General features: G+C 35.2%; 1 protein-coding gene across 5 annotated transcripts in view; it reads left to right on the top strand.

Annotated features, from left to right (window-relative positions):
- Nucleotides 1-272: 272 nt before the first annotated feature.
- LOC145693208 (uncharacterized) overlaps nt 273-22,925 on the top strand; it is a 174,564-nt gene continuing 151,911 nt past the window's right edge. For 4 of the 5 annotated variants that reach the window (XM_081768996.1, XM_081768995.1, XM_081768994.1 and 1 more), the window contains exons 1-2: nt 273-427; nt 8,051-8,276. In XM_081768996.1, the coding sequence (XP_081625122.1) occupies nt 8,089-8,276 (188 nt within the window). In that variant the 5' untranslated portion in view covers nt 273-427; nt 8,051-8,088. Of the gene's footprint in view, nt 428-2,199; nt 2,224-8,050; nt 8,277-22,925 lie in introns of those variants that run through there. The other variant, XM_081768993.1, reaches the window with a different exon arrangement.

Genomic DNA, 22,925 nt, shown 5'->3' with positions numbered 1-22,925 from the left:
CAACATGGTATGCTTCCTAAAAGAAACCATTGTGGCGTGTTTTATTCCTTTCTCCTCGAAGGTGTGAAATTTGGAAATTCAGGAACGTTGTATCTATTTTATGATGGACTACTTTAAATAGGCATAGTTTCTTTTATTTCTCTTTATCCTTTGGTTATTTCTCCGCTCTTTTTCTCTGTCTCCTGTCTGATTTGTGGGTACGTTACTTCGCCGAAATTTCCGTCATTTCAATGTCTGCGTGAGATCATAAAGAGAAAAACTAAATACGGAATAACATGTCAAAATAAAAACTATAAATAGCAAACTAAAAAATTCAGCTAAAGAAAAGTAGAAATCGCGTTTGCTTGTTATAATGGGATATGCGGGTTTATGTAATAATTATGGATGAAATTATGTGTCTAAACTTCAAAAGAGTTTGCAGATGAAGGTATGAAATTTATTTTTGTGCATGTTTTATGTGTATAGTAAACCATACTTTTGTTTCTTTGATTTTAGCTCTGATGTTTATCGTTCATCTTGAAACACCAAATAATGGTAATCGTTGTCAATTTAGTTCATATTTGTGATAAAATAATAATAATAATAATACAGCAAATGGTGCAAAATAAGAATCCGGGGACATGTTTTTAAATAAGAGTTTATAGGTAAAAATCCTTAATCTAAAAGGGAAGAGTGATATTTAAATGAAATGTTTGAGTTTTACGTACCTCGCTTATGCCGGCTAGGCTAAAGGAGATGGTGACTATGAGAAAAATGGTGGAATGAAGAGTAGGAGAGGAAACGGGTGTATCCCGAGAAAACCCAGGCACACCAACGCTAGTGCGTCTATTCCGGCGTATGTGGAGATTTTATATATTTGTGCTACATGTATTTCGAGGGCTTAAGTTTAGAGTTGCCCTTGGACTTTGCAACATACAAAAAAACAGTGCTTAAAGTATTAAAAATTGTTACATTTCACTTAACTTCAGTACTCCGTGGGCTTCCCAAAAATTTAAAAGGTTTTCTTCATTATTTTTGCTCATCCGTTACACCTGTTCGCAATATTCGCCATATTTTACAACTACCATGCTGCCGAAACCTTCCGCGAATGCTTGCGCATCCGGCAAGTAGTACTAACTTCCACATATCTTTTCTCATATTAAACATAACTCTCCTGCCGAAGTTACATTCCTAAACATCACATAAAAACTTCAAATTATCATTTCTTACCTCATTTCTCCTGTAAATTTTCCTGATTTTTATGAAAAGCGGAGGGGTAACTCTAAACTTAACCCATTTCGAGTGGTTGGTAATAGAGTAATTGTTAAGAACAGCTACTTCTCATCTCCGGTGCACGAGGATACTTCTTACTGTTGCACTAGCTACAAAATTGATTCTATTTGATGTACAAGTGGTAATGCAACACATAAGAAACCCAGATCATGTTGTATTCACACTCCAATATGAAGTGAGAATGCAGCGTGAGCTGGGTTTCTTATGTGTTGTATTACCATTTGTACATCAAATGGAATCAATTTTATAGTTAGTGCAACAGTAAGAAGTATCCACGAGCACGAAATATGCGATATGCGTTCAATTGCCCCACACATACTCATACATTAAGTACAAGGGCACTAGACAAAAATATATATTAAGTACAAGGGCAGTAGACAAACATATATATTAAGTACAAGGGCAACATTTAGAAATGCAACGAAAAGGAGAATAACGGCCAAGAAGCGGTTATAGTTAAGGAAAAGAACTTCACGGTTACGGATGGAGTAGAAACGCTATACTTTCAGGAATTATTCATTGAATATCTACCTACTTAAAAAGTTGGTAATATACCCAATTTTAATTAGTTAATGAGTGATTTGAAATAAAAGAAGACGTGTGTGTATTCCGCTCTCGTTGTGTTTTGAATGTTGTTTATTTACATTGACGAGTTGCGATTTTCACATGTTCTATGTGACGTCACTGAATCATGGAAGTGCGTCTGCGGAGATTGATATAGGCGGCAGCTGAGTGAAGGAGGAGGCAGAGCAATATGGCGACGAGCTGCACGTGGAATGTGTTGAGAACACGCTAGGAAAAAAATGTCGGGGGGAGTGGTTACCAGTGATTATAGTTATGTGAGTGTGTGACTCATGGAATATTATTGAGTATGGTGTTGTTGAAATAAGAATTACCTCACGGAAAGAAGAAAGTTTGAAGTCGCTCGGTTGTATCCTTGAATCATTTGAGGTATGTGAAAATGAATGCTTCCTGGCCCTTTTTCTCTTTTTCGTTGCAATTCTTAATTTGGCCCTTGTACTTAAATGTGTATCCCTGTAGTGCCCTTATAATCCTCCAACTATTTGAGGTATGTGAAAATGAATTCTTCTTTGCCCTTTTTCTCTTTTTCGTTGCATTTCTTAATTTGGCCCTTATACTTACATGTGTATCCCTGTAGTGCCCTTGTAATCCTCCAACCATTTGAGGTATGTGAAAATGAATGCTTCCTGGCCCTTTTTCTCTTTTTCGTTGCATTTCTTAATTTAGCCCTTGTACTTAAATGTGTATCCCTGTAGTGCCCTTGTAATCCTCCAACCATTTGAGGTATGTGAAAATGAATGCTTCCTGGGGTTATAGTTAAGGAGCCGTACTTCCCATTTAGGGAAGGACGAGAAACGCCATAATTTCAGGAATTATTCATTGACTATCTAGGATGTTAAAAAGTAGGTAATAGACTGAGTTCTTGCCCTTGTACTTAGGGTGTTTTTCTAGGAATATCTGTTTTTTTATATCGTATGGGAATAATGTGCCCTTGTACTTAGTGTGTGACTATGTGGGGGGATTTGAAAACACATATCGCATGTCCCGTGCACGTAGATACTTGATCTGGGTTTGTTATGTGTTCTATTACCACTTATACATGATACAGAATCATTTCTGTAGGTAGTGCAACAGTAAGATGTATCCTCGTGCATGGGAGATGAGGGTAGCTGTTCTTAACTATTACCGGTTTACCTACTTTTTAACATCCTAAATAGTCAATGAATAATTCCTGAAATTATGGCGCTTCTCGTCCTTCCCTAAATGGGAAGTACGGCTCCTTAACTATAACCATATAGGTTTCCCCTTCCTACTAACAAGAGGCTTAAGTGTTGCAGAAGGGGACTAGAAAAGAACGAATCTAGCCTAAACTAAACTAGCCGGACCTAACCTAACATTACTCTACCCTACTCTAACGCAATCCTACTAGCTTTCAATTCGTTGATAAAAGTAAAGGGTTAACTGCTGTATCGCCTGACCAATTTTAGAAAATTTACCAGATGAACTGGAAAATTTATTTTGGTTTATGAGGAAGAATGAATGAAAGTCAGGGGAGGGGGATAGTTAAAGTAAAGAAAATACTTGTTATAGTTAGTTGTTTTTGATGTTTGTAACCGGCACTATAAGTGGAGGCGGAATGGACTATTTGGCGGAGATGTACACTTGTTATGATTTATGGGAAAGTAATGTGCAAATGGTGCAGAAGTGACAAGAAAGTCACGTATCGTGTTTGAGTTTTATGAAGTTGTACGAAAAATACGGAGAGTCAGTTGTTGAGGCATGGTATACTAAACAGGCCAACAGTTTGTCATACGTTTAGAGATGAATTGAAACTACAGAAATAAAGAACTCTAACCTAACCTAATTTAGTACATTTCGATACTTTTTTTTTTTTTTTTTGATAGTATTTCAATTCTACCCCAAATCTGTAAAGTACAAGCTACGCACTTTATGACTTACAAAGTGTATTTTCACTATCATCGTTTGTGCATATACACTCCGTCGCTGACACGCCTGCTTCCTACGTACACACACCGTCGCTTACGATCGCTCCCCTGCTGCGTTCCTGCTCCGACTCGGTTAGATAGCGTTTGTGCTTTTTAGTGGCCACCTAGCACAAGTTGGTTCGTGTTCTGTGTACTAGATTTTATGCCATTCGTCTACACTGCATTTCGAACAATAATCGCTACCAAGTGTGCCGGGGTCACAACCTAGTATTTTGGGGGAGAAACTAAATAATCCTAATCTCTTTTTGTTTGTTTGTTTATTCGATCTTTCTCCAGTCTGGGGATACAGCAGTAATGCCAAAGTAAAAATTCAACTACGTATACAGCTGTGTGCTAAGTAGTGGGGTAAATACCGATAAGCCCCGCCGCACCAAAGCTGTGTGCTAAGGTTTAATCTTCTGCTGATGACGGCTCCGGATTGCAGTCACATGGACCTGTTTTTAATATTCTATTACAACGAAGAAATGCTTTGTCTGATACCCTTCATTTCTCCATACTTCTTTATATATATATATATATATATATATATATATATATATATATATATATCGAGATAGTCATCTTCGCAGTTAACCGTTATTAAGTGGAGGTGATCTAAACTAATCTAATCTGACGTAAACTATACTAACTTAACCTAACCTATTCATAAGTTACTATTTTGATGGTGAAAAGGTGGCGGGAATTAACGAAATAAATTCTCAGTAGCTTAACAGAGAACTAAGAATGCGTATAACACACGAATATGACATCTCTACGCATGCAAAAATTGTAACAGATCTTCGTTCACGCGTATATCCACAGAACGTGCCAACTCCCTACTGCTGTAACTTCGTGGTGCCGCATAGGCCCCCATTTAAATATTTAGATGAGGCTCCTGTGTTCCATAGTTATAATTATGCTTCAGTTTAGTTCTTTCAGTGGTTATGACGGATGAACTCGGTATTATATGGGAAAATGGAAAAAAAATCACGAATATTCCTTACACCATATCTTCCACAAGTGCAATTTCGATGAAACTTGAAGAATGAAAATTGCAGGACTGACCTGGATATCAAACTCAGGTCTAATGGTCTAAAAGTGTGAGGACCCACTAGGAATGACTGGCTTAAAGGAGGTATTTGATAAAAAAAATAATTTAAAAAAAATCAGTGTACACGAATACCAGTGATAGTGAAATCAAAAACATTTTCTGCGTATGTATTTATATGAATAGTTCAGAGTCAGAGTGAACTTGTATGATTTGTGTCTTTATTCACGTCTTTTATTGATACGCACATTGAATTGAGTTGCTGTATTTCTGACTGTGAACTAACTTTGATTAAATTAAATCTTCTATACTCTTTTGAAATTGCCCATTTATTTTAATAATGTGTATAGGCATAACTGGGTGTAGTGATTTCACTTGTGCAGTTGTGTATCTTTCTTCCCTCCTGAAGTGACTCTTAAAATATTCACAAGTACGGGACTATTCGGAATGATCTTCCCGATTACAAATTTTAATAACTCAAGTTTCTAAACACGTACATTCATGAAAGGATATCAAATGAGAGAGAAACTCGAAAAGTTTTAGTATCTGGCAAAGCTGATGTATTAGTTGCGCACCTCGCCGCTAGGGCGACAGTTACAAGCAAATGCAGCAAATGAAGAGAGGAAAACTTTTTGTGTGCTAATTTTTCATAGTACGGTGACTAGTCTGTTATTAGTGTCCAAAGATGTTTTAGAACTAAGTTTCGAGAAGAACCTTCTGGCGGCCACGGTATTCGTGAATGGTTCGATTTTAAAGCAAGAACTCGAATCTGCAAGAAGAAATCGTCCGGTCGCCCATCGGCAAATGCGGAAACAGTGGAGCATGTTCGAGCCAGTTTCACGAGAAGTCCACAGAAATCCATGGTGAAAGCAAGCAGAGAATTGCAAATAACTCACCCTACTTTGTGGAGGATTTTCTGCGAGCGACTGAAATTTTATTCACACGGGTTGATATTGTTGTAAGCCTTGAAACTGGTTACTATGAAAATTTAGCACACAAAAATCTTTTCTGTTTTCGTTCGCTGCCATTTGTGTTACTGTCACCGTTGCAGCGAGCTGCGCAACTAATACATCAGCTCTGCCAGATACTGAAACTTTTTGAGTTTCGCTTTTCATTTGATATCACTTTCATATATGTGCTTGCTAATAAACGTGACTTATTAAAATTTGCAATCGGGAAGATCATTTTGAATACCCTGTATATAAGATCAGTTCAACGTATTTCTATACGGTATCCTCCATAGGTAAGTCGGTAGATAAGTCCATAGTGTCGTCTTTGTAATCGAAAGATCCCGCATTCGAGTTCAGCTGGAGGACAATTTCTCTCGGGTGTAGATCGAGTGGTGGTTCGGACTCCACTTTAAAGCATTAGGATTGCCAGCTTTTTCAGAGAGAAGAAGGGGGATCTTAGATTTGTAGGGGGAAGAATGGAAGATACGTGATGTTGAAAATTTACAAAACAATAATTTATGGCTTCACATAATAGCTCAAAATAATTTTGATTGAAAACTGAATGAGTTTCATTAAAAACAATTCAGAACATAAGACACAAGAAAGTGTATTACATTCCAGGGGGAGATCATGTGTCTCGGGTTCCACGTTAAGACGTAGGTCCTCATTTCATGTAATCTTGGTGCTGAAAGAAACCTAACCAAATAAGACTCAATCTCAACCAAATAAGTATGTTACACAAATCTTGTTTCCTTTTAACTGAATTTTAGTGAAGGTTGCATCTTTTAACAGTCCTACATTTTATTTTTTATACGTTCAAAAATATCTCCAGGACTTATCGAGATTCACAAGCGCTTGAAGTTCTGCCTTTCTTAGTTCATAGTACTTTTCCTGGCATCAATATATAACGATCGATAGAAACTATAATATGATGTTGATAGATGAAGACTAGATGCAGAGATCAAATTACTCTTAATCATAAGCTTGGAGTGCTGTCTAGATAGGAGGTAAAAAAAGAAACTATTGTATTTTCTCTCTGAATACTAAGTTACATTGTTGGGTTGCGTTGTTAACAGTGTATAGTAAATCAGTTCATACAATAATAATAATACTAAAGCATTAACAAAATCGTATATAACATTTTAAAATGTACAAGATTGATTGATTTATTAAGAAAGCGGGAGAAATAGTTTTACGAAAAAATTTAAAAAAAAATATTACGTAAACTTACGGGAAGTGCGTAAGATGTGGCAACTCAGTTAAAGTGTAAGTCCTGTCCTTCATTATCGGGTTGTTGCATAAGAAGGTTAAGGCCAAACAAATTTATTTCTATCCATATAATTAAATAAGTAACGCAAATCTATTTAAACCAAAACCTCTTTCTTTAAATAGTTTTTGACAACTCTGTCCTACCTTAGGAGTGGAAGATGTGGCTGCTCAGGGAACGGATTGGTAACGTAGCGAATAGATTAGAACATTAGCACAATAAACCGGAGATACACTTAAAATTATTTAAAGCTGTTCTTTTTTTTTTTTTTTTTTTTTTTTTTTGCAGAATAAGGTATAACTTGATTTTGCTCTACTAATGTGAATTCCGTAGCCGAAATCTAAATAGCTTTGTCTCACTCTGGTAGTTTCATAGTAATAATAATAACTTCTTGATATTATCATTTTTAGACTGTATGCAAAATCTTGTAAATAACCAGAGCCTGTCTATTTCAGCTGTGCCCTTGGAAAATATATGGAATTTACTTCGGCCCCATTCCCCTGCCTTCTTACAGAGGAAATCTCTTTGCTTTGGAAGAAGAAGTGAATGACCTCCGCTGTGTTGCTAATTTGTCATTCAGTCGTTTGGTTTTGGCGAGTGAAGATCGTAGTAGCTAAGAAGACAGTGCACAGTGAAGCACGGGAAATAATTCGAAATGGCAACCCTGTTCGCATCCAAATATTGAAGAATCTCGGCCATAGCAACGTGTCCCTACTCTTTTGAGGGAGGTACGGGAAAACACACATCGATAGCAGCGCCAGCAAGGGCACATTTGAAATAGAAAGTCTCTAGCACATCATTTAATAGCATACACACATATATTTTTCAAAATTATATATTGTTATCTGGATTATTAAGATAAATTCAAAAAAAGAAACGGGAAACGTAGCGAAGAGGCTTAATTCATCTAGAAATGTTCTAAGTGGCAGGAAAGTGCATCATCTTCATAAATCAGTGAAAATAGTGATCTGATTATTGATGTTTTACTATTTTCTCTTAATTTCAGTTCCTTAGATAGTTCATCTAACGTGCTTCCGCAAAGACATGTCGAAACAAACCAAGAGGAAGATTACAGTAGAGGCACCGACGAAGCATAAGGATCAACGGCGACCAAGTGTATTTGAAAGACTCGGCACTAAAGCAACCTCTTCAAATTCCAACCAGGCGACTACGGAAAACTTTTGTAGGCATTGGGCTCAGAATGGTTCTTGTCCTTATGGGAAGTCTTGCAAGTACGTTCAATACATAATATAATTATTCGATTTATTTAAACCTGTAAATCAGTGTTGTTAATTCTATTGCAGAATATATTAGTGTCAAAACGCACATGTTTCATTTGCTTTTTATGTAACTTTGAAGGTAAGTGATGTTTATACATTAACTTTTAGCGAACTTCTGCTATTTTTGTGCATAGTTACTGCTTCTCTGTTTGTATTATATCGTGTAATTAACAACTCTGTTGTATGAACGTTGAAAGTCGATACTCTATACTGGGTTAGTAATAATAATATGTTTAGCTTTTCTTGTTTAAAATGTGCTCTAACGAGTTACGATATTCCATATTCGATATTCTTTATTTTCCCTTGCACAAAATTGATTGTACAGCCGACGCAGTAAAGAGGTACTGATTAGGTTTTTAGGATGTATGCAAAAATAGCAAGTGCTGTTAATATCAAAATTCAACTTGCTAACATTGGATGCGCACAAAGAAATTCCAATTTCTTAATATAATGTGACATTTTTGGGAGTTAATGCTTTCAAGTACGTATATATATATTTTATTTCGTTCTCAGTCATCATAGCGCTGTTATTGGGATTGTTCTATATTACTACACTAGTACATCATTGTTGTGCTTCATAACACAATAAGGAGGATGAGAAATGTAACTGAATTATTTTGAGTAATTGGTAGATTCACAAAGCAGAATTCTGCGAGAAGGCCGTTTCATGCTCATGGCATTAGACATGACGATAATGTATTTTTTGCTCTGCACGCGAGATATAAGTGTATTACTACTGAACTAAAGAAACACTATATTCATGATTAGAATAGAAAGAGGTGTGAGCCTTCTTTTGTTACCGTAGGTGTTACACAATTTGAGTCTTTGTGCCAGCTGTTTGACTGAAATTTTTTCCGGGCTTTCATTATTATTGAAATTATGATCCGAGATGTTAGCTTAACTTCCAGTAAAGCTCATAATTATAAAGTGATTTATTGTGAAATTGTCTAGGTTAAATAATAGGGACTGTTTGCAAGTTACGCCCTTAATTTTCCATTAGGTTTAAAGAGGCCGCGGTGGCTCAGTGGTAGAACGTTCACCTCTGGTGCATCGAGACCTGGGTTCGATCCCAGCCCCCGCCAAGTGGACTTTGTGGTTGACAAACACCGTGTGCGTGGGTTTTCTCGGGGTTCTCCCGTTTCCTCCCATTTTATTGGTTCCACCATCTTCTTCATTCTTTCATAATCACCATCTCCTTTGGCGTAACCGTCGGACGTTAAACTCAAAGATTTCATATTTGTTTTTTTTTCATTAGGTTTAATAATATCAGTTTTCCACTAGGAGGTATTCAGCGTTATGAAGTACTAAAACAGTTGATATAGAGATGAAAAGAAAACTTTCCTAGAGGTCTGTTCGCAGTATACTTGATTTCGGCACTGGAAACCCTGGATCGATTTCCTGTGGGAGATCGTGTGTGGTGCGGATCCCACGCTTAGCTGTAGATCCACATCTCATATATCCTTGGTGCCGAAAAGGAACTTCAGATGAATTGAGTAACCAACCAACAAGGGTTAAAAGTAATCGGGTACATTTTATGTTTACCTATAGTGACTGGGCAAAATAAGATATTTAAATGAAACATGATAATGAATAGATTAGACATTAAAATAAAATTAATAATAATAATAAAACTAAGATAACGTAATATGCATGATATTCTCGGTTAGCTGTAATATATAAAAAAATAAGTTTGAGTGGATATGTATCAGAAATACAAAATATTACTATTGTTTTTAATCCGTAAGTACTCGCGCCCTTTTTTGTGACAGCAGTACTCGCGCGGGGGTCCAATAGACTCCCAAATTGATATTATTTTTTTACAATAAAAATTTCTTATATATAACTAAGACAATGTAGCATAACTCTAGATATGTTTTCAAAAGTATTTGCTGCAATTAGGTGTTTCTTCTACTCGTTTTGAGACATTTCAGTATATTTTTTCATCAGGACTTCTGGCTAGCAACACAAAATTTTATTGTTTGGAGGTCTGTGGACACCCCGCGCGAGTACTTAAGTGTTAAGAATTAATTTCTGCATTATCAAAACATAGGTTGATCCATTTACTTTTTATTTATGAGGGAACTGAGTGTTTTGTTATAACTTTTGGTAGTCAGTTTTATATTACATGCGGTTATAACTGTTGCGTCGTACACTGTTGGTTTCCTAATGTTAAAGTTACAATTACTACAACAGTTATCACAATATATCATCTTTCCTTGGATTTGCACCTTGCCATGATACAGTATTTTCAGTTTACGCTATACACCCAGTCTTCATTTTATAATATCTGTGTTAAGGTATGGTGTCATCATCAAAAAAGATATTTACTATGAAGTTTTCATTTAACTGTCGTTTATGAACTAGCACTTAACGTTAGAACTTCGTGTCTTTTCAATGTTCATTATTGCATACCTAAACTCCCCAGATCACCCAACAATTGTTTTCCGAAATTTGAAAACTGATCATTCCTACGCTCAATATCCACTTTTCTTTTCATACACTTGTTCTGTTATTGTTTTAAGATACAAAAGGGCTCTTCTGATGCAATTCCACTTTTGTTTCCTATTGGTTGCAAGTTTATTTTAAAGTTTGAAATAGGAGATTTGGAAACTAAAACAAACAAACAGTGAAATGTCTGTATGCATATGTGAAATATTATCTCTTGAGTGGAGGAAGGGCAAGGAGCGTACAGGGAGACATAGAGGTAGGGAACATAAATGATGTGATTACTTTTTCCATCTGAAGGGCCAGGGAATAAAACTTGTACATAGAGACAGGAAGTGCATATGTGCAGACTTAATATTCAGTAAAGTTGGAAAAGAAAAGTGTAATAAATGAATAATTGAATTTTAAAAATAAACAAATGAATAATTATGTATGTTCAACGGCACACATCGCGTCCATAATAATATTAACATATATTTGTCCATAGGCGGGAAAATATAGTTTATTTTTCATGGTGGAATTTTCTTCCTTTATTTTCTATTGTTCATCCTTCCGCAGAGCATAAGTCTTCTTCAAACTTCTATGTTAATTTTTCCTATTTCTCCATGTATTTACAATTGAAAATATTCACCTGACAAAAAGAAATAAAATAGTGTGCCACTAAGTAAATATGGTGCTTAATCCACTATGAATAGGATGCCATCATCAAGTAGGGATTTTCATCAGTAAAGTATGGATGGGGAGTACCACTTCACTCTAATTATCAAAAATACTTTTTCATATAGCAGGCATAACTTCCTTTACGATTCATCATTCCATGTGTTTAAGTTCAATAGTATTCGCGATTACCTTTACACTCTGTTACAGGAGAAGCACCTATAATAAAGTTTGTTCCTCATTATAAAAAAAGTAAATTCCACTGATTCACTCACTGACTTATTCATTACCAGATGTACGAAATTATTACACGTAGAATCTTGAAATTGTGGTTCCAACAGTGGGAATCCTAAGGGCAGGGGAAGGGAGAAGAGATCGCTTGAATTTTTTTTTCCGTTTACCAGATCTACAAAAAAAAAAAAAAAAAAAAAAGTATAGCATTAAACTGTTATATAAATAATACCTTATACCCTAGACAGTATAGAAGACGGGATTTTATGAAATACGATCTCTACGGGAGAAAAGATGCTTGATTTTTTTTTCTTTTTCGTTCTTCGGATCTCCAGGATAGAACCTTCGAATTTTGTATAAACATTCTCCATGTACTTAAGGCTAACAATAAGATGTAGTTTTACGAATTGTCGAAATAACGATGAGCATTTATTTGTTTACAGTGAAACGAAACTTGCAACAACAAATATTTTAAAACTAGAAAAATAATTGGATATATTTAAAATATTTTCCATAAACCTTGTTCTCCTACTAAGAAGAACAGCTATTTTGCTCGTAAATAAATAAATAAAAAAAAAAAAAAAAAAGAAAGAAATTAAGCTCTTACGCAAGAAACGCAACAAATATATCGATGATCCAGGAAGCCTCTTTCTTGAGCCAAAGATCAAACTTATCTATTCTTTCCTTGCGACTTTAGAAATGAAATGAAAACGAATTAACGAAAAATACTTTTTTATTTTTTATTTAAATTGGAATTTCACTGATAATGCGGTGTTCTCATACAGTGACTGTGTGGGCGAGAATGTGCACATCTTTCGTGATATACAAATGTGTTGAGTTCTGACGACCAATACTCTTCAAACAGACAGTCCGTTTGAAAAAAATTCCATCAAATATGTTTGTGAAATAGAAAAATACTTTTACGCATAGATTAACAGCAAACTGGATGGATCTTAGCGTGATTATACAGGGTATGTCAAAACAACACAGACAACGAGTTGATTCTTGACTCCAATACAAAACAAAAAGTATAGACCACCCTGGGTGCACAAATGCTTCCTTTCGGGGTTATAGGCTGTTGAAAACATAAAAAAAAAGACGAAATAAAAAGAAATTTAAAAGTTTATAGCTCCAAAACTATGGGACCTACCGTAGTCGGGTCAAGACCACTTAGGATCTAATATGTGTGCTGTCCAAAAATACATGTTTCAAAATCCGAAAATACTAACGCAACAGTTTGTATAGAGGGAGTTTGGGTACACGCATTTAATTTGAAGCATTCACCAACTACCTCTATAAAAATTGTTGCGAAAGTACCGCAGCATTCTGAAACTTGGATATTTGGATAGGGCACATACCAGTTCCTAAGTGAAGTCTTGACCCGACTATGGTAGGTCCCATCGTTTTGGAGCTATGGACCTTTAAAATTCATTTTTTCATGTTTTCTGCAGCCTATAACTCCGAACGGAAGCATTTGTGCACCCAGGTTGGTCTTATCTTGGTGTCAGGAATCATGTCCCAAACGTTATCGGTGTTGTTTTGAAACACCCTTTATAATAATATGGCAATTAGAAGCAAAATGGTATTGTGTAGTCAGTGGTATAGGGATCACATTTTCAGAAAATATGAGAGTAAAAGTAGTGTAATATAGATACTTAGTTTATTATTACAGTGGCGATGCCCTAGCCATACTGGAATACTATTTCTCGTGAGATCGCGGAAGTCAAGCATAGCTGGGTCTGGTCAATGAAAAGAAATTAAGCATTCATACTCATTAGATGGTGTTAACATTGCAGCGTCCACCCAGAGTCGTCAGGCAAATAAGGAACTATTTTAAAGAAACAAGCAGCGAATTCGGTCTAGAAAGCCAAGACCACACATCAACCCAAAGTCAGAAGTATAATTTTCGTTTCAAACCTGAAACTATCTTCATTAACAATAGTAATACACACAAAGCAAGATTACGTACTCTTTAATTTATTAATATGCAATAGCACCCAATACAATTTCAGTATATACAATTGGTAACAACACACTTAATTTTCAATTGAATTTAGATTGATTCATGTGGTGTAATTAATACTTATTTACCATCTGTCTACTACTACTATCACTACTAATATTAGTTTTCCTCTACTTGTTGCTACATGAACATTGTAAAATTTTAATTTTCAGATATGATCCAAAGTATTTCTCACTTGGCGAAATAAATTATATTAAATTCAGCAATGCGAAGCCAGAACTGTTAGAAAATAATCAAGAAGTCAGATTAACTCAACAAATTAAGAATAGGAAAAAGAAAAAAATCCCTTTATGATAAAAGATGGAAACAATCATGCTGCTAATAAACAGGGATATAAGTTGGCACTGAGTATTACCAGATAAAAGTGCTCTCACCACAGAGTCGGTGCCTAAGATAGTCCATTGCAGCAAATCCTTGTAGTGAGGCTAAGAACATCAGCTTTTATAATTTATTGTCGTACGTGTTTGCTCTCAATATCCTTCAGATCTTCATAATTTGTCTTTAAAAAAACGATACAACCTTTACTTTTCATTTTCATCTTCCTGCTTGTATAAATGCTTGTATAAACGCTTCGAATACACCATTAATTCTAGATGTCGTATTACAACAACGTTAAGACAAACAGTTCTTTTCCTCTTTGGTACCCGCTGAAGATTGTTTCGAAAATGTACAGAGCATTCGATGTACCTAGTTGGCTCTTGATTCTTATACTTCAATAGCATCTGACGCGACGGCGGAAAAGTCTCCGACATCTTTTATTAAACCATCTTCTGCAGCGAGGAAGATATTCTGTCAGTGAAAATCTAAGTCTATGCTCTCTCACAGTTAAGTCAGAATTGCTTTTCAAATCCTTGGAATCTTTTTCTTCTTGTTCGCCAGCTGCAGTCGTCTTCTCTTTAGATGTCTTCACCGCTTCATTTTCAAACAACGAAGTTGCCCAGTGTTTAAATAATTTCGGCTTCTTTGATAACCCACATTTTAACAGTCTGTTGGTTCTCAGATCGAATAAAATAAGTACAGCACTCCAATGACAAATGTCATTTGACTCTCTGGTTATTGGATGAATTTTAAGTCCAAGTAAATGGTTCTGAACACTCCACTGAACAAAGGAGAACAATTCAACTGGACCATAGTTAAGAATAGTCGAACCAACAATCACTCTGTAATCAGCAGCTGTTGGAAGACATATTGTTCCTCTCCAATCGCTTCCAACAACAATGACATCGTTGTTGGATAAGTCTAACAAAATATGTATTTGGTCAGAGAAGACATAAGGAAGTCCCTGATCGTCGAATTGCTCTTCTGAAAAAGAAGGCAAGACGGAGAGCTGGCCCATGCCATTTAACAACGTTTCTCCTCTTATAGTGAAGAGCGTATAGATCGAGGAAATAAACCTATACGGAAGTGTCCAGCGCATATTATTGATAATCTTTCGGAACAGTATTCTCTTCCTTCTGTCCATAGGAAGGCCTTTCGAGATATCGTTCGGTTTCGATGTTCCGTCTTGAAGATTTCTTTCAGTTCGTGTCGAAAACAGTTTTCGCCATCTGTTTATCCATTTGCTGCATCGAGGACGCAATGTTCTTACAAACAATCGACTCTGATACCAGTTCACAGATTTCTTAACTGAACACCTAGAATCGTCTTGTTCTTCAGTTTCTGGTGCCTTTTCTTCATGTGCTTTCGATGATTCACCCTTAGACAACAAGCTCACCCAATCCCTAAATAATGTCGGTTTCTTTACTATACCACATCGCAGCAGTCTTCTGGTTCTTAAATCGAGAATAATAACAGCAGCAGCCCAGTGACAAATATCTTCATTATCTCTAGTTATTGGGTGGATTTTGATTCCCAGCACATGGTTCCTTATAGACCATTCAATGAAAGTAAACAATGCTACTGGTCCGTAGTCGATGATGCAGCATCCCACAGTAACATTAAAGTGTTGAACAGTAAAAAGAGACACCGTTCCACGCCAGTCACTGCCAATTACTGTAACATAATGTCTGTTTGCGTCGTAAAAAACCTGGAGCTCATCACAGAATACATATGGAAGGCCTTGGTCTTCAAATTGATGTGTTGTAAAAGTAGGCAAAACAGAAAGCCTTCCCATTCCAAATAACAACGTTGCACCACGTATAATCATCAAATGATTGGTTGTTGCTAGACATCTTTGGACAAATGAATAACTTAAATACTGGATAACCCTTTTTCTTTTTCTGGAGCTGTTGTTCAGTGAAAGATGGCACTGTGATGATGTATTAGCAACCACCTTTTCATACTCATCTCTTACTATCATAATAGCAGGTTCAATAGTATTTCTCGTTCGTAGGCGAGAAGTCACTCTTCGCATCCATGCTATGCACCGTGGTACCCAGCGACGACAAGATAAAAGTCGTGCTGTATTCTCAGTTCTGGTCGTATTCAGCGGGTAAGTAGAGGCGACAGTTTCATCGCATTTTAACAGCGTTGCAGGCAGATTTCGTGGCAAACACGTAGCAGCTGATGTGGAAGAGACCACCATGGTCTTCGGTGATCTTATTTTCACGTGTGTGAAAATATTAGATGTGCATGAAGCCATTCGGATCGCGCTCAAAATTTTTTTTACGTTCACCTTCTAAGACTTCCGAGCTCATCTGTTGCTTAGAGATTTATATTGGTAAATCGTTGTCTACGTATTGTTGTTGCAGTAATTCAGTAAATATTTTATTCTATATATTGTTGTGAAAATGCGTTTATAAAAATATGACTTGTAAAACTGTTGTAAAATTGTAGTACTATTAATTTTATTTTGTTTTTTCTATATTCTCAAAATTGTGAAAAATAAAGCGTAAATTGAAATACAATACTAACATTTTGGAACGCGATTTATTGTTTTGGTTGGATGTTTTGGAAAGCTTCCTTATAAACATAAAACGCATATCAGACGTGGACTTACAGCTTAATGAGTGATTCGAACCACATGAGCTACCACCAGGAATCGAATCCATAGTCTCTCGCACCGAGAATAATATGCTAACCATATAAACATGAGTGACTTTTGTAATTTGGCGTATATACAAAATGTTAAGCTCTAAAATACCAACTTGTATTTTGTTCATTATAACTTTGGAAGTATTCCACATTATTAATAAAACAAAACTGACCAAAGCACCAAATATATATTAAGAGTCTTCATCCCGGCGAAATTAAAAAAACCGCTAATTTTACAGTAATTATGTGATATCTTCAAATAGATAAAAGATAATCGAAATGTGGAACAATAGCTCCCTAGACAATATTATTTTATTATTTTACATGAGAAACCGTTATCACGACTCACTTGTCTGCTTTCGATTTCCAAGCCATTTAGAAAATCTGCATTTATTTTCGCGTTTCTAAACAGCTGAAAACGGAAAGCCACTAGGTGACTTGTGATTACGGTACCTCACGCAAAATAATATTGTCTAGGGCGCTCTTGTTCCACATTTCAATTATCTTTTATCTATTTGAAGATATCACATAATTACTGTAAAATTAGCGGTATTTTAATTTCGCCGGGAAGAGGACTCTTAATAACACTTGTGTAACAGTTTCGGCAATATAATATCGTCTTCATCAGACATGTTATGAAAGATTAATCCAACAATAACAACTTTCTGTGTAGTTTAGTTATTTTTGGATTAATCTTTCATAACGTGTCTAATGAAGATGATACATTGCCGAAACTGTTACACAAGCTTTATTAATATATATTTGGTGCTTTGGTCAGTTTTGTTTTATTAATACTGTAAAATACAAAATATTGTCAACATATTTTCATTACTGAATAATATTTCTCTAACGTAAATAAATTATGTAATAAGGAATATATATATATATGCAAAAGTTTTCGGTGCGTTTTAAGTTTAATGTCTCTTAATACCGAGGCTATATGAGAAGTTGGACATATAGTTAATAGTTGAATTCGAACCACAGAGCTCCCACGGGAAAAAAACGTATGTTCCGTTGAAAATTCACATACTACCATCCCACGTGAAACTGTGTCCACATGCTATGTCGCACAAAATTTTAACTACGCATTCGGTGTGAAAGTTCCCTTGATTTTCTCAGTAAATAAATAAATAAGGATAATGTACCAAAGACGGGTTTATGTTGTACGAATAGCCATGAATCCACGATTGCTATATCTTCAAGATCATTGACTTGGCCTCATTATGTTTTTGTTTGGTTATTACCAACGCCTCAAGATTTTTCTCTGTTTCCTGTCCTGTCTATCTGTTCATATGGTTTACAGAGAATGGGTGCAGCAAAGTATAATGTTACAGATTCGAGTTGAAAATTACTTGAACTTCTGGTTTTCTTTGGGTTTAAAAGTAAAATTGGATTGAACTGGATTGATTTATCGTTCTGTTTTAGGATTGGGAATTCATGAGTCGGGACCTACTTTATAAGTAGCTTAAGTGGTAAAGCGTTGGCTTCGCATTCGGGAGGTCGCGGGTTCCATTTCCGCTGCCGACCATTCTGACTGGGGTTTTCCTCAGTCTTACCAGGCAAATGCCGGGATGGTATCTACTAAACAGGTCCTGGCCGATACCTTCCCAAATCCTTTCCATTATTATTATTATTATTATTATTATTATTATTATTATTATTATTATTATTATTATTATTATTAGATATCCAGTATAAAATGGCCTCTGAGCTGTATCTGGTGATAGTTAAATAAGTAAATAAAAATAAAGTGGGATCCGAACCATTACCCAAGTTTGTACCGCGCCAGGTACCCTGATCGGGAATCGAACCCGGGTCCACGCAATTTTGAATATAGTGTATTACATTTGAAGTATTATGGGCAATTGGTTAATCGGACTGGATTGGAGTTCAGCGTTCTTTTCAGCACCGAGTCCATATAAGACATTGATCTACAGTTTACGGTGAAATCCGAACCATTGTAATATATTCAAACGTAAGGCTCTTCTACTGGAAATCCAACCCAGGACCCTATGCATCAAAAGTGCGCGTACAAAAAAAAAAAAAAAAAGCTTGTAAAAGATGGAAATATGTTTATATTTTTAACACGTACAGTCGATAGTTCTTTTTTTTTCTTTCTTAAGTTACTGGCACGTACAGGTACGCACTTTTGCCAACAACAATAGATTACAGTGGGCCGAAAACGGATATCAAGATTTGAAAGGACAGAGTTTTTTTTTTTAAGTCTCTAATGGTAAAAACTTGCCACTATGTGAGATACCTATTTTAAGGCATTTCAAAGGAAAATGTAACCGAAGCACTCATCTTCATCTGAACATTGTCATAGTTTGTGGAAAATTGCATGAAATTATTAAGTGCAACTGTTTAATTCAGTGTTGGTAGACAGTTTAATTTTGAAAACTAACACTTTTATATATGACAGATGAAAGAAGCTCACTAGTATTACCTAATTAACACAGAACCTACTACATAGACATTGCTCCATTTCGAATTTTATCTTACCCACCTGTCTCTAAAATCAAGAGTAATTCAATTTAATTGCTCAGTACTTTTTAAGTTTCTCGAAAAATATACTGTTATTTACTCTACTTCGAAAGAAATTGGAAGGCTTTTTGGCATCCATCTCTCCTCGCTACTACATAATTTACCTATCGCATTAATTTCGTTTGAATGTGAAACAATCTGAAAGTAGATACTGTCTCTCTGTTGCGTTAATTGATGCAACTTTCTTCCACCTACTCGTAGTCGGTGGCTGTTTGCTGAGCTCACATCCATTCCACATATCATTAGGTACGCAGAGCCAGAAGTAATACAATCAGGGTGGAAAAAAAATCATGATTTTTTAAATTTAAATCGAACAGAATAGAACAGCCTTTGAAACGGTAACATTCACATTTCCCTATCGTGTCCTTGAAGCGGGAAATTTTGAGAGAAAATGGGATTTTTCTGATTCTTGTTTCAAATTTTGATCACCTCTGGACTCCCTTGTGTTAATGCACATATCTCAAAATCAACTGGGAAATACTAAGGTTTGTACTAAATGTGTGTATAAAATTTCAAGCTATTTTGAATAGTAAGGGCGGGGAAAATATTTAACAATGAGCTAAGAACATCCTCACAATGCCCCAGATAACCCGCATGTAATACAAAAATCTCCTCAGACATCCCTATTTATCCTAGGGTCGTGATTTGTGCATTATTCTCTTCAGAATAAAAAAAAAGATTTTTAATCGTACCATTCAGATGTCTCTATCGTGTATCTGGGGCGGAAAAATCACGAAAAAAATGGGATTTCCTGTTAAAAATATCATTTTTTACTTTTTACCCCTCTGGACCAACACTCTGTTTTAAGGTAGAGATCTGAAACACTGAGAAATACTAAGGGGTGCATTGAATAAATGTGCAAAATTTCAATCTTCTAGGTGCAAAAGTATGCCCGCGAAAAATAATATCCCCCAAATACCCCACATTCCCGTGTAAAACAGGATCTCAGGTAACAGTTTCATGAAACATCCCTATTTATCCTAGGATCATGCTTCGTACATCATTCTCTTTAGAATAGAACAGCCTTTCAAACTGTACCATTCATGTCTCCATCTGAATCGCGAAAAAAGCTATTTTCTTAAAAATATCCATTTTTTTTTTATTTTTATATTTTCCCCTCTGGACCCCCTGTTTTCACGCAGAGATCTGAAAACATCTGAAAAATACTAAGGGGTGCACTGAACGAGTGTGCAAAATTTCAGTCTTTTGAATGCAAAATGTAAGCCCGCCAAAAAAAGAGAATAAGCATAACAAAAAATATCTTTTTAAATTTATGATGTCATTACACACTATGTCTCGATGCAGAAAGGCGTGAAAGCATATGTAACATGTTCTACAATGCCTCCAGTCTTGAAAAAAACGAAGTAAAAAGGTTTATTGGTACTTTTTGAATCGAACAATGAAGATTCAGTTTTTAATAGAATAAAAATAGGTAATATAATTTAAAAGGTTAAGCATTAAAGAAAAAGTATAGCAACGTTTATCAAAATGACACTTTTTTTCACAAAAGTTACTAATATTTGGTAGGGGCATATTAAAAAAAAAAAAAAAAAAGGATCTAGTTTGAGGCACGAAATACATAAATTTTGCCTAAAGTTATAAATCTTTAAAAAAATCGGAGAGGGGATAGGACCCCTTTAAATACGCCCTATTATCTGGGAACAAACAAGCAGACGCGCACACGATAGAATTTTCGTCTTAAATGTCGATGGTGATTTCCCCGTTGGAATAGTTAACGATTTAAAAACCCAAACCCATTGTTACGAAGAGAAACAAGCAGGATTGCTCTGTTACTCGTTCAAAACGGGATTTTCCCTAATCATCCAGTGGATGACACTTATTTTCATACTATGCTGTACATACTGTACATTTGAATCTCCCATAACCGAAACAACAAAACAGAAACGGGATTTTACTTATTTTCACTTTAAATTATGTTGTTTCATAATTTGATTTAAATCAACGATTTTTATTAAAAAAATCAAGTGATTTAAATCGTGAATTAAATCCGACTGATTTAAATCAATCTACCCTGAATATAATCAATTTGTTTTTGAAAATATCATTTTTTTTTCTTTTCCTGTTATGAAGTGCTTTCTCTTTGTACGCAATGGATCATGCACTACGGATAATAAAATGCCGTATTTTCCTGTTGTTCAAGAAACAGTTGGTGTGAATAACTTCGACTATAGCTGTCTATACCGTGACAATTAGATAAGACGCCAGAAAACCTACTTCCCTAATTAAGAGTTTCTGTCTGTATATACCTTCATGATGAATGTATCATTCTGTTCTATCAATCGTTTCACAACTAACTGTCACGCAAATTTAAAGAGAGAAATAAATCAACATTTAAATGGTGAAACATCTTACTTGTTATTTCAAAAGTTCTTGCTTGATATTTTAAGGATATGAACACAATCGGTTCTGGTTCAGCTCTGGCGGTATCTTTTATTTCTTTATCCACAATTATCGTTATTTGATCTATCCTACCATCAAAGTAAAGTCCAACAAATGAAAAAAAAAAAAAAAAAAAAAAAAAAACGCCCTTTTTATTTGTCGTCGGATTTTATCTTAATCTATGACTTCATTGACTATTTTCTGTAGAAATGATCAACTTTGGTACACAGATTGTTTCAGTAGTTAATTTCAAATTAGATAATGACCGTCTCAACTTTTGAGTGTTTCTTAGGAGATCTGTTGGCTGAAATGATTATGTCGATGCAGATTTCTTGTCGATGGATAGTACAGTTTTTAGGTACTACTAGAGCTTTCACTGTCTTCTGTTTTTCTATGGTATATAAACTAGATTTGTGTATAATCGATCAGAAATAAATAAATAAATAAATAAAAAACTTTTCACCTCCATTCCTTAGTTTTTCTTAAGCTATTTTTTTTATAACGTTTTCGTTCTAATGTCAGCTTATTATATTAGTTGCAAAACATCCAACATTTTGAGGATGGTAGTTTTTCTGTCCATAAAAAGCAAGCTTTCGGGAAAAGTAACGTAAACTTTCAGTTTCCTAGCTTCGAATAATTTTTTCATTTAACTTCTTTTGCTTTTGAACAGATAATTCAACATGTATCTTGTTCAGTATAGCTTTGGAAACATCCGACAGTATTAATAAAACAAAACTGACCAAAGTATCAAATATCTATCTATATATATATTAATAATACTTGTGTAATAATAGTTTTAGCAATGTTTTATTGCCTTCATCAGATATGTTATGAAAGATCAATCCAAGAAGAACAACTTAAATATATACATAGGAAGTGACAGGAGGGCATATCCACAGTTCCAGATGTGAAAATAAGTGCGCGAGCTATTGCAGAAAGTATGTGACAAGCACCTAATTAAAAAATTTGTATAGATGGATGTAAAAAGTGAAGGGAAAAATAGATTGTTTCTGGAAGTATAGGTGTGTCATCCTGGCACTCTCGGTGCATATTAAAGTTGTTTTTCTTGGATTGATTTTTCATAATGTGTCTGATAAAGGCGATGTTACACAAGGTATATTTGATACTACACAGCACTTGTTGCCCTAGGTTTGATCCAGAACATTTATATTAATTTACTTTCGAAGAGCCATTGTTTCATGGTCTTATTTTCCTGTATATTGTCAATTTGTCATGTATATTGTTTGGTTACCTAACCTAAATTTATCAATCTTAAAAGTTACATATGCACTTGGTTTACTTGAGGTACCTATCTTCAAACTTACAGG

This window comes from Thermobia domestica, chromosome 8 (genome assembly GCF_964235325.1).
Source record: "Thermobia domestica chromosome 8, izTheDome1.hap1.1, whole genome shotgun sequence".
Taxonomy (NCBI): Eukaryota; Metazoa; Arthropoda; class Insecta; order Zygentoma; family Lepismatidae; genus Thermobia; species Thermobia domestica.
Note: the sequence above shows the minus strand (reverse complement) of the source record. Positions and strands in the feature narration are given on the sequence as shown.